Genomic DNA, 13320 nt, shown 5'->3' on the forward strand with positions numbered 1-13320 from the left:
TTTGGTGATCTGTAAAGAAATGCCCATTGAGTCTGGCGCACTGCAGGGCTAATTTTGTGCCTTTAACGCTCATTTGACCAGTAAGCACCAGCTTAGCACTAATCAGGGCAAATCTGAATCTTGGGTGAGGATGTGAATGAAACCTTACACGCATTTTGTTCTGTAAAGAGAGTTTGAGACAGGATTCTATTTCTGGTGAAAGTAATTTATCCCTGACTTCTGCAATAGCAGAGTCAGATACAAGCATCCATTATTCTGTTCAAGTTAACTTCTCTGTTTAGATCAGAGACTTGTTCTGTTGAACAGATCGCTGAGAATTTTGCTTTGCCTTGGATTTAGAAATCCAAGGCCCCTGCCATTTCTGCTTGCCCTGCAGTATACTGCAGTAAAATGGAAAGAAAGGAAGTTTGTTGCCAAGCCTCAGAAGAAAATAGAATCTGTTTGCTCTGGGGAGTATTGAGCCCTTCCTTCTGTTTTAATGCACTTTACTTGCTGAAATTGTAGTAGCTAGTTTCAAGCAACGATACAAAAAATTTAGACAGGTAATTTTAATCCATAAAGATGCATAACTTTACTTTTTTCCTTCCACCTCCTTTTCTCTATGTGTTTGTAGCTCAAGAAGCTCTTGCTGGCTCCAGCCAACACTCAGCTAAATTACAATGAATGCAGTGGTCTCAGCACACAAAACCATGCAAATACAAATCACAGGATCAGGACGAGCCCTGTGGTTGTTAAGGTACAAATTTAATCTTTGTAATAATGGGGGAAAAAGAGAAAGAAAAAATGTAACATGTCTTTTATGCTTTCAGCAATCAAGTAAGCAGTAGATCTGTATGTGTGGTATTAATCTGCCTACTATCCAGCAACTGCTTCAAAAAATGTGAACAGATTATAGACTGGGTTCCAGAAAATCACCTGAGCTCCTTTATGCTCTGAATATTTCATTTTTGCTTTTTCTCTTGGCAGAGTTCAGCTGTAGTCCCACCGTCTGTTACTCTTGCCTACTTTATTGATACACACAGTAGTAGGGGGTGCAATAAAATTTGTTGATGGTCTGGTGTTGTTTATGAGTGACTCCAGGATGCAAGACTGCCATTTTACCAGCTGTCTGGGCTAAGAAAAATGGCACTGGATTTTTGGCAAAAGATGTATATCAGCCATTAATTGGAAAGAATGGTGTCTCTGACATAATTCTGTTAGCAGGCAGTATTAAACAATGTTTGTCTTGCCATTCACTGTAACTGAAAACGGAGCATTTAGGGGTACTTAAGAGAGTTGTGAATACTGGGCTCAAGCAATCAGCAGCAAATTAAGGTTTAAACCAGCTTATTTTTTTGTTCACAGTAAAGGCGCTGTAGGGTCTTGTTAGTTACATGTTGCTGAGTAGGAACATTGAAATGTTGGAGGAATGAAATAAAAAAGCTGCATAAATGTCATTTAGGAATTTCAATGTAATTTTCTTTTCTTGTTCTGCAAACAATTATTCACAGCTCATAGATCTAGTACACTTAGACTGAACACTTCATTGAAAGTCTCATCTCTTTAGAAAACCTATATCCATTCTGATAAGGTTCAGTTCACTAATTTTAGCTTTTTTTTTTTCTTTTTTTTTCTTTTTTTCTTAATGCTCTGTTTTTAAGACTGAGAATTCGTGGAGCAATAAAGCGAAGAGCATTTGTCAACAACAGAAGCCACAAAGACGTCCCTGCTCTGAACTTCTCAAATATCTGACTACGAATGATGACCCTCCTCAGAACAAACCAGCAGAGAACAGGAACAGCAGCAAAGAGAAATGCACCTCCAAAAGGAAGCCCCATCTGCAGTCTCAGACAAATCACCTGCAAGGTAGGTGCAGGAGCACAGAGCATAGTTTTGGTTTTGGAGGGAAGCTGAGATACAATGCTTGTGAATACCCTCATACCTCTTCTGTTCCTTGGGTTATTATTGTAAACCCAGCATCTCTTTCTTCTGTACAGAGAGAGTTTTAAAACAGTATAATGAAGTTAGAATTAGCCAGGTTTAACTTTTGAAGTTTAAATCCTGTCTCTGTTGCCCTCAATCTCAGAAAAGGAACCTCAGAAGAAAAAAAAAAGTTAACAAATGCTACATGTCAGTATATCAAGCGAGTTGGAGGTATTTATTCACAGAGTACTGTACCACTAAGAAATCATTATACCCCTAAACAAGCTGGGCAGGCTGGTTCATTAGTGAGCTTCTTTCTTTTTGCCAGTGTAAAACCGAAAGCATTGTTAACCTGCCACATCGTCCTTAAGAGACAATAAATAGCGTTCTCACTGCTACAGAATAAGCAATAAATGTGTCATTCCTGTTAAAGTAGGAATGCTGGTTTGTAATTTTATTTTGCAAATAGTTGGAAGTTTAGCAACCATCCCGATCTTTCTCTCTCTTTAGATTCTTTATGGCCAAACCTAAACACTTGTGTTGACTTTTAATACCCTCCAATGCGTAAAGAACTGGGCTATATTACTTGCTTCAGTGACAGAGAAGCAAGAACTTAGAGGCTCCTCTTTTGCTCCACTCCTCTCCTGCCTGTTTTCCCAAGATAAAGAAGAACTGTAAAAGCTTATGAGCCCAAAGGGAGCTTATTTAAAGTTACTCTTGCTTTAAAATACATCTATGGATATACTTGTCTGGAATTGAAAAAGCCGAATACTTATCTCGGTAACATTGGTGCAAATCCTGGATGACTCCTCTGAAGCCGATGGAAGTCATCCAGCTGCAACAGAGATCAGTATATAACACACTACATGTTGCCTTGGAGTTTGTAAAGTGAGAATTCTGAACTGCATATGTATTTTTTCCTCCTCTTCTCACTTCTCCCTGCTTTTTCAGCCTCCATCAAGTCTATTCTTTCACTCTTTGTTAGGAGGTATAAGCAAACTTAACAAAATTATCTTTCCTCCCCATCACTAATTGCCCTGCTCACAGCAGTGTGTTCTGACATCTATCGTATAGCTTTCTCCATTGTGGTTTCAAATTCTCTGAACAGTGTTTCTTGTAAGAAAGAAATCCAGCTGCCCCTAGAGCTTCTTGAATGCCAACTGCCACTCCTTCTGGCTAATCTCAGCAGACTGCTTCAGAGCAAAATCCTGATTGAAGCATTCATCTCAAACCTGGATCTTGTACTGCAAGGGTTGTGGAAGCAGGCATAGGCCTGCCAGACACAGCCCAGTGCTTTACTAACACTGCTAGGTGCATATCACATGTAAGATATCTTATACACACGTGTATGTTATACACAGGTGTGTGTACACATGTACATAATTACTGATTACAAAATCTTGCTGTTGGATCAGAGCTGCATTTTTTCCCAAATTGTACAGATTTTATGCAAAGAAACAAAATAAAGTGGGTTGTGACAACAGTGTAAAGGGAGAAGTTAGGAAAGTCCTAAAAGGACATGCAGCCAACTCACCAGTGATTAACAAATGACAGTGTCTTCTGTGATATTGCAGGTGAAATTACAGGCAGAGAGAAATTATTCTCTTTTTCTGAGTTTTCCTGCAAGTTTTCCTTTTCCTTTTCCTGCAGTTTTATTTACAGACTTCTGAAATGTTTTTTCATCAAATTTGTCTCACACTCATATATGACTTCAGTGTCAATGAATGTGCATATAATACAAGTACAAGAATATAATGCTTTCAGCTTGGACAGACTTTTTGTGCAGAACTGACCTTGCAGATTTGAGTGCTGTTCACGGATGTACAGTCATTTCTTTATACATTTAATCAAAACTAAAAATATTGTCTCCTTCTGTTTTAAAAGATAATCAGGCCCTAATATTTTCTTTCAAAGTTAGGGAAAGCTCACGAAAGAGAAGTAAAATGATATTTTCCTTTAGGGTTATTGTTGCAAACATATTGCAAACCCATGGGAATGTCCACAAACCCGTTCATGCCAAAGATCATCTGTGGTTTTACACTGAAATTTGCCCATGAGGAAATTTAGTTATTTTGAACCTGAATGTTTTCAATTTACAGAAACAAGCAACTTCATGTGAACTCTTTTAAATACAAATAAAACACACTATGATAGACCTTAAAAATTGAATAAACAGTCACCGTGGAAAATGGTATTGGCTAAACATTTACAGTGTCAGTGGCTGTAAATGAGGATGGAATCCTGTTTGGTCAAGCCCGTGCCTAACAATAAGAAAAATTAATGATGTTTTGGTATATGAATTTCTCAGTGAGAGGGCTAAACAATATCTGCCTAAGCGAATACAGAGGAGTGTGAGATGATGCTTGGGTGCTGTGTCGTAGTGTTTCAGATTTTATACATCTATTTATTTGGATCTGCCTCTCTATATGAGAGCTAGAAGGAGACTTTTTAGAAGCTTAAATAACTCTTACACATTCAGCTTTCATAGAAAGGCCAAGCTGGGTAAGTGTATGTAGTTTTTGTTCTCTGAAAAACAGTAGGAGCATTTGTTTGTACAGACTTTCTTCCTGAGCCTTTTGGTAAGGTCTGTTCTTTTTAGCCAGTTTTACCTCAAGGTAGGCGCTGGCAACAGTCACAAACATTAGTATCCTAGTTGTGTATAAAGTACTTGCGAAGTTGTGTCATCTTACAGATGGTCTTATGGAAATCTTTTTTATGCACAAATGGCTGGCGGTGCTGGATCAGACACTTAAGCCGTTTTGGTGCATTTCCTCACTTTGGCAGTGAATTCTGAGGAAGGTGAACCTAAGGTGAACACCTGAGTTTCCATTTCTTACTTTCAGATGGGGAGGAGGAGGAACAATATGCAGCTCTTGAGAATTGAGTTAATTTTTTAAAAATGTAATATTACTCCAGGAATGCTCTAGAGCTTATAAAAGTAATCAATTTGCATATAAAATCCTTTAATGTCGATGGGAGCTCCAAGCCTGGAATGAATGCGAAATACGCAGTAGTGACACTCTGGACAAAAGATCTGCAGTGCAGAAGTGTTCAAGGGGAACATTTTGTCTTAAGTAATTAATTTGCAGAAGAGATCCCCTGCTGTTTTTCTTGGTACAATGCTCTCTGCATTTAAGCATCAATCTAACTTCTGAAAAGTAAAATTTGCAAGTAATATTATTTTTAATTTTGAACGTTTTTTCTGGCAATTAGAAGAATCTTAGTTGTATTGCAGTATTCTAGTTCTTGGCTTGCTTTGGGAAAATACAAGCTTGCATGAATAAAAGCTACAAAGACTTGTATTTTTATAGCTAGAGCTTTGTTTTTTTGTGTATGTTGGGATTGTAGTGCTGAGAGCGTCAGCCCCATTTTTAACCATCTGTGAGTGAATCCATGGCTTGTCATAGTTTGCAGGATAATTTGCAGAAATTTGGACTATAGCAAGTTGCACTCCAGCCTCATAAAACAACCTATTCTCAGTGCTACATATAAAATTGTATACTGTAGAAGTAAAATTAACTGAATATTCATAACGTTCTGTTAGTTTGTAGTTATTCTGCTGCTCTTGTTTCCAAATAAAATGTAGAGTGTATTCTAAATTAAATCTAGGAGAAAATAAAATTTTCATGGTGCATCCTGTGGATTTCTTCATCGATTTTTAACATGTACCACTCTTCTTCTGAAAGGTTCTTGGCATTTGTGCTATGTGCTGTATTTCAGAGGTGCAGTAATTGCTGTAAATCATTGTTGAAATTTAGTTACCCTTTTTGTGCCAGTGCTAAGGAATGAGGATGTGACTCCCCATTTATCCGAAGTATACAGAAATGGCTATTGAACAATCAGAACCCAGCCCTAACTGACTAATAGGGGTTTCCATCACAAAAATAAAAGACAACTTTTTGGTATATGTTATGGAGTGCTTAAATATTCCATAATCGTTTTCTTTTTTCCCCTTAGCCAAACCAACAAGTTTATCACTTCCGTTGACGCCTGAGTCTCCAAAGTAAGTAGTAAAAAGTGCAAACATTTATAAAAGGGAGGGGAATCTAATACATTTTGGCTACAGCAACTCCATTTCAGCTTGTTTTTATAAATGTGCCCTGTCTTCCAGTGATCCCAAGGGTTCCCCATTTGAGAACAAGACTATTGAACAAACCTTAAGTGTGGAACTCTCTGGAACTGCAGGTGAGAAATGGGTAGAGTTAGCTTTTCCTTTAAGCACGGTTTGGTGTGTGTTTGTTCATTTCAATATACAACACATACACTGAGATCTTACAGAGGTCTCCAGGAGATTAATTTCAGAGCAGTTTGCGTTGACTTTTTATCCAGTTGCCTGAGAGGGAATGTGTTTGAAAATATTGCTCCAAACCTACACAAGAGCGCATAATTTCTAGAAAAATATGAATGAAACCATTTATCTGTTATACTTCCCCATTTCCCCATAGATTTGTGTACTGCTGAGCACCATCTTTCAAAGACAAACCCCACAGCAGAGTGTAATCGATGTTACAGATGGAAAAGTTATGTCATCCAGTCTGTCTCCAGGCCAGTCTAGGGCTGTACGTGACTGCATGTTTCAGTGCTTTGTCAATTCTAGATTAATATGTCACAAATAACAGCTTTCTGCTCTGCCACTGAAAAACTATTCCATAGCTAAAAGGTAATTTTTTAAAATTGATATTCATTTTATGTTCTTACTTTCTCTTTATTTCTCCCATTAGCACACTTCACACCACCTCTTTTCTGTCCTCCTCCTCCTGTCTGGCCCCCAGTGTTTGTACCTTTCAAAGATGTGTAGATTTTTTATCATGTGCAGCTTCGGTTGATGTGTCATCCATTACACTCATTTAATTCATCTGCTCTTTCCACAAAAGTTCTTCAGATCTCAGATCTGTCTTATTGCTTTTCTCTGACCTCTCTCTTGCCTCTGTTCTCCTGACGTGTCCAGAACTGAGCACAGGAACACATGCTGAGCTCCACCTGAGCTACTGCCAAGAATGTTTTCTTTCTCAGTTGTGTAATACTGAAAAATAAATGCTCAGCATGTGTTTCTCACAGGGGCATATATATAATATATATATCATATTATATATATAATATATAATTATCTATCTATCTATATATATATATAATATATATCAGTTTGTGTATGTACCTTGGGCAGTTGCTTTCACTGCCCATCATGTCACTTTTTCAGAAACTTCATTAATTCAGCATTAAAACATGCACGCTTTCCTCTGACATGTCCTGAAAATCTGCGCTCTTAATCATTCCTCTAGTGACAAAATGCAACATCCTTGCAACACACCTTCCTTTTGCAAAACTGATACAGACATGGCAAAATTCACAGCATGCAGCAGGATAATCCAATTCAGTGCCAACAAGCCTGAAGCATGAAGAAGTCTTTTTTTGTCATTACTGGAGAGCAAATCTGCATGAAAGTGCATGTTTGGAGGCACACTGGTGAGTCAGTGCTTAGTGCTACCAGCTGGAAAGGGCAGATGAGGTGACGATAGCAGAGTTGTTCAGGCAGCGGTTGAGGTCACTGAAGGGAACAGTATTTTCTTCCAGACAGAAAGACAGCAGCCTGCTCTTCACATCAGCTGGCTGGATAGAACCTGGGAGCTAATCTAACCTCTTGACAGTCCTCTAGTCTCAAGAATGGCAATGGGAATGGGCTGGGTGTTAGTGAGTTCATTTCCATGTGTCTGCTGTGCGTGGGGGAGGCAATGAAGCGACTGTGTTGTTGTTTTGGATAGTATAACAAGGAAATGCAGCAAATTAAAAGATGTATCAGAGGCTGTGAAATAAAAACAGCATTATCCTATGAAAATATGAAATTATACCCCCTGGAAATAAATCTAGCTAGAAAATTAACTGATGATAATGAAGTACAGGAATTGTTGGAGCACATGCAGCCAGGGAGTTTGGGCAGTGTTTACAAGCAGTGTAGTTGATGGTGGCTGCTGGACTTCATGTTGCACTTGCTCTGCTCTTCAAAATACCTGGTGAGAAGGTTTCAGGAGTTTGCCATTCATCACTTGACAGGTGTATTAATCTCTGTCTTCACATATACATAGATTTTATTTTTGTATGTGTATATAAATATATAAAAAGATGAGTGATTGTGCATGAATTTCTCTTCAAGTCATTTATTTGGATTGCAATAGTGTTTTTTGTCATGAGTTTACTTGTGCTGGAAGCAGACATAACAGAAACAACCTTTAGTACTGAAGGACTTAAAAAGTATGTGAGTAAATACAGGAAAAGCTGGGACCCGTTTCAGTAAAAACAACAACAAAAGAATAAAATAGTGGCAGTAGCAATTAATAATGTCTTGGAGTTCTTTAGTGAGGCCCTAGCAACTCCAAATTATATCCAGGTAGCCGCATTGTTCATTGTCCTTATACAGGGCAACTTACACTGTATACTGTTATTTACAGTGGAGTTGCCTTGATCTTACTGATGAATTAAAATTGCACTATCGAAGCACAAAATATTTTAATATAAATAGCAGCTCCCTTGTTCTCTGCTGAAAACAGCACTGGTTCCCTCACTGACGAATTAACTATAGAGAAGAAAAATAAATAAGCGCATTTCCTGCTCTAACCATCAGTCTTTGTCATGTATACATTTTAGATTCACATATCTAAAGTCAAACTGAATCCATTCCCTTGCCAATGCCATAACTTGCTTTAGAATGGCTTTGTTAGTACTTGTGAGTGTGACTATGTCCTCCTTAAAACCATCAAAACTTTTGTCAAATATCTGTCAAATGATAAAGAACAAATATCTTTTAAAGTTTTTTCAAGGCAGAATGTATAAGAATGTACAAATTCTTTGAGCGCCCTTTTAATGTCTTGTGATGAACAAATAATTCTATCTAAAATCAGTACTGCTAGCTAGTTTCCAATGCTATTTTGTGGAAAATGGATCAGAACGTCATGACTTGGAGATGATGATAAAGTAGTGATAAAATTTCTGCATAAGGTGAGTCTTATTCTGAGTAAGAGCCTTCATCTGTTTTTCTGCAGCTAGCTGCAGTGCAAGCACTTTGCTAAGAAGCCATGGGCTGGAACATCTCTGATATCTTCCAGGGACATGGGAGGGTTTTGTGTTACTCTTTTCTCTTGGGAACATGTCAGGTTGAAGAGATACCTGCAGACACAGTAGGACAACTCACCTCTAGAAGTTACGGTGTTTCCCTTGAGAATTGAGGGCTCCTCCAGAAGATAAATGGCATGGTTTTTTGCCCTCTTAGTTCTCTCAATGCCTTTTTAAGCCTTCATTCCTAAATACCCAAAGACATAATATAAATGCATTAAGTGAGTTTACATGCCTGAGATTTTACTACCATACAAGCAGCAATCAATAACTGGAAGTCTATTTCCACCTTCCTGTCTTCAACAGGTGTCTTAGTGAAAAGTCTCTCGTTAAGATCTTTATAATTTACCTGAATATAAAACTCCAGTCTCTCTTGGGTGCAAAATTTGATCTCTTCAAAAAGATGGTGTAAAAGGCAATATGAACATGATTGGCTCACACAGTGATTTGGAATTCATGAGCATCCTTGAGGATACTTAAACCCTGCTATTTGCCCACCTCTAGATCTGAGTTACTTCTTAGTTGTCAGAACAAATACTTCAGATCTATCATATAAGAACTTCTTTGACCTCAGAATGATTTCTGATCAAATGAGAGATGCAGAGAGTTGTCTGGGGGAATAAGATCTTGTGAATTATTAGATATTTTCAGGAGTCTGTATTTATTCTCTGCAGCACTGACAACAAGATTAAACTGAATACTAAACAAGCATGTAGTTTTTTATTATATGATGGCTATTTAATTTTATTATATTTTCCTGGCTTCTGCAATCTTATGCCACACAAAAACTCTGATTATTTTTTTTTTACTGAATTGAGCTGTTACCATGTGTTCAGTGTTTTTAGTGGCCTTAAATAGTGTTTCCCTTGACAGTCTGTTTCCAGACTTTAAAAGTATGAAAGAAATCATTTTCCATGCCTCTCAAAAGCTCAGTGCACATATAGGAAGGTTGCACAGCTGTGTTCGCCCAAAAATACTCATTCCCCCACCAAAGCACAACAAACATCATCAAGTGTTTAAATGCCTACAGTTACAGTCGAATTTTAGGAAGATTGGTGTCTGGTTAAAACCTCATTGCAAATGAGTCCTGAAAAGTCAAGATGTCACTTTTTACGCAAACACAATTCCCTAATTTCTGGTTATCGACTTAGCTGAGCTAAATGAGTTAACTAAGGTGGCTGTTTTTTAGTGCACTTTTGGTATGCATCACAAGTACCTGCACTCTCCCAGAAACTGTATTGAAAGAAGTCACTCAGGGAGGTAGTGGGGCCAGCATACATGGGAACACCTTTTGTTGCACCGACACAGAGAAGACAGTGCTGGGTTGGCAGCAGTATTCACAAATTGTTAGGACTATTTTTGAGCACAAGATGAGTGAGTTCACACTATCCAGACAGAGCAAGGCAAAGTGCAAACGTACCATTTACTGAAGCTGTTCAATTAAACAAAAGTCCCTACAAAGAAAATGGTTTTATAGCATGTCATGAAAAAATACTTGCCTTTTACTTTAAAAAGAAAAAAGACTGTTTAAGGGGGGTGATTGTAGAGTATGTACCACTTCTAACAGATTTGCTGTGCAGAAGTACATAAGTGTGACTGATGTAGAGGTACTTGTTTATTATAGAGCACATTTCAATGCAGTAATCATAAATATTGCTAAGGTTGTGCTCTGTTGAAATATGACCTACATACTCTTGATTGTTTGTGTTACGTGATTTGTCTGACACCCATTACATTCTGGGTAATGGCAGCCATTTGTTGCTGTGCACAGCAGGCTCTTTTGACAAAAGAAAATAGGCAGCAATAAAAAAGCTATAGTCTGAATTACATTCTGCACAGTGCTGCACTGCTGAGAGTTTGTGCAAGTGTGTTAACAATGCTCTGAACTGCCTCTTGTCAGCCTTCAGCCCGTAATGGCCATCTGTCCTTCCATAAATCTGTCAAAACCTGCTAAGTTCAAGAGAGCACAGAATATACCTTGTACTGTCAACGCTAAAATGTACACTTTTGCAGAGAAATTGGTGTGTATGAAATAAAGGTTATCGAATACTGTAACACTTGATTTAGGAGCATGGCCTGAAGTGAAGATTAGCAGTGATTAGTGTAACAATGAGCAGAAGTGACACCAGTGAGCAAGTGTACAGCCTTACCATTTTCTCAAAGTTCACATTTTGGGCACTGGTCATGGGATGTGCTGAAGGCAGACTCTATAGCACCGACTTAAACAAGAACCAATTCAAAACCTTACTCCCCCTTCATCCCCCAGTGGAAGTTTGTTCAAAAGTTAACTGAACATTTTTCAACTTGTATCTGTTTATTCTTGCTTGTGCGCTTCCTGCTTCTGCTGAAAACCAGGAAAAGAGCCAAAATGCCACGAGGAAGTCCTTTCTTAGGATGTCCCCAGCACAGTTTTGCCAGCAAAAGAAGTGCCAGTAAATTTGGCTCAGTCTGTACTTTTGGAAGGGTTTTTTTGTTGTTATTTTTTCCCCTCCCATCTCAAGACTGTTGGACTCCTCATTGAGCTTCTGGAAACTGTTATGTTCTGAGTATTATTTGCTTTCTGTCAGGGCTATCTTTAAAGAAATGGGAATGGAAACAATATTTTGTTTTGAATATTAGATTATGTCCTGGGTTTCTTGTACTGAAATTTTCATATGTGCAGATATTTGAGACGTTTACTGTGGAGTGGTTGAATTTTATAAGGATGGGCTGGAATTAATATTGTCCTACTTCATTCTTTCTTTAAAAACACATCTGAAAATTCAGTAACTAACCCCAGGTCATTTCTGAGGCTATACTATTTCATAACTAAAAGTGCTGATTCTTGGTTGGTTTGTTTTATTTTGTTTTTTATTTAGAAAACAATCCTTACTTACTCAAATCTTGAATGTCACTTTAGATTTTTAACCCAGAAATGATTACTGAAGAATTTGGAAGAGGCCTGATCATTTTGCTGGAAATTTGTTTGGGAAACAGAAATATTTGTTAGTAAGGAGGTAGATAAGGTGTGAAATCTATGCTGCTGAATTAGATGAATTTTTGGGAAGGAAATGAAAATTGAGGACAAATTAGAGGAAATAGTTGATGACTTAGCACAAAACCTTTTCAATTTTAAATTCATATTTGGGATAACTAGACTTACAGTACCTTTGCTTCAATTTCTCTGACTTTGGTGGCGTTAGGCAAAGTCTTTACATAACCATGTAACCATTTTTTCCAAGTGCTCAGACAAAATTAGTCTTCTTTCTCACAACTGCTACTCATGTCTTAGTACTCATATCGGGTGTTTGGTTTTTTTTTCTGAAACAAATTCATTGCAGACAATGCAGTGGGACTCCCAGTCTCCATTTCTGATCCTTAGGGAGCACTATGCATTGATGAACGTTTTTTTTTTCTCTACAGCAAAACACTATAAAATATGTTCTATTTGCATTGATCTGCTGAGCTCCATTGTATGGTTAAAAAGACAAAACTCTGCAGCCATGTTTGAAACATTCATTTCTTGGAAGTGTCTGCACTCTTTTCATTCTTGCTGTGAAAGTCATGGAAAGCTCATTGCTTGGGCTAGAAAAGGAAATCTTGGACAGCATTGTTCAGTGTACTGTTATTCTGCACAGGGTTATTCTTTATAAAGTCTGAAGAACTTCTATGATTTAAACATGAATTATTGGAAGGTGTTGCTTTGGTTTGCAGGTTTTACTAGAATGGGCTGCAGTCCTTCCTGCAATTTCATCTCACTGTAGTGATGTAATGTACTACAGTTCTGTGAAAAATCCTGGTAGCTAGTGATATTGTTAATCTTGAAATTCTTATCAGTTTCATATCTACTCCTTATTTCATGACACTAATATTTTGTTCTAGATGCAATGGTTCATTATAATTGTACTAGCCTCATTGTTCACTTAGGTTTCAGTTGCAGAACTACATTTCAGGCAAAATGTATTAGTTTTACTTACAAGAATGTATTATACGTAGATTAGCAATGGTTTACTAAGTTAATGAACTGTGTAGACAAAGAGTCATTGCAGTCAAGTTGCAGAGTTGCTGTACTTCCTTACATTCAAGTTTTGTGTACTGCACAAGTTGCTTTGGTAGTGCTCATTTATTTTTCTTGGACTTCCTTTCATTCAGGTTTTTGTCTGCTAATTTCCTTAGATGTTTGACTGTGCCAGTCCTTTACTTTTCATTTTTGTATCAAAATCTTTTTGATTTTTATCAGAAAAGTCTTTTGATTTTTATCTCTTGATCTTTTCTATCAGAGTCTGCAGAGAGGCGGGTATCATAAAAGAAGAGGAGGGGCAGAAAGGATGTTGA

The 13320-nt window shown here is 37.7% G+C and overlaps 1 protein-coding gene across 3 annotated transcripts in view; it reads left to right on the top strand.

Moving 5' to 3' along the window:
* PPARGC1A (PPARG coactivator 1 alpha) overlaps positions 1–13320 on the top strand; it is an 85314-nt gene that overhangs the window by 52796 nt on the left and 19198 nt on the right. For all 3 annotated transcript variants that reach the window (XM_042871127.1, XM_042871125.1, XM_042871126.1), the window contains exons 4-7: positions 614–736; positions 1641–1845; positions 5860–5905; positions 6014–6087. In XM_042871127.1, the coding sequence (XP_042727061.1) occupies positions 614–736; positions 1641–1845; positions 5860–5905; positions 6014–6087 (448 nt within the window). The remainder of the gene's footprint in view (positions 1–613; positions 737–1640; positions 1846–5859; positions 5906–6013; positions 6088–13320) is intronic.

This window comes from Lagopus leucura, unplaced genomic scaffold (genome assembly GCF_019238085.1).
Source record: "Lagopus leucura isolate 7727_CA_CO unplaced genomic scaffold, USGS_WTPT01 Super-Scaffold_100004, whole genome shotgun sequence".
Lineage (NCBI taxonomy): Eukaryota > Metazoa > Chordata > Aves > Galliformes > Phasianidae > Lagopus > Lagopus leucura.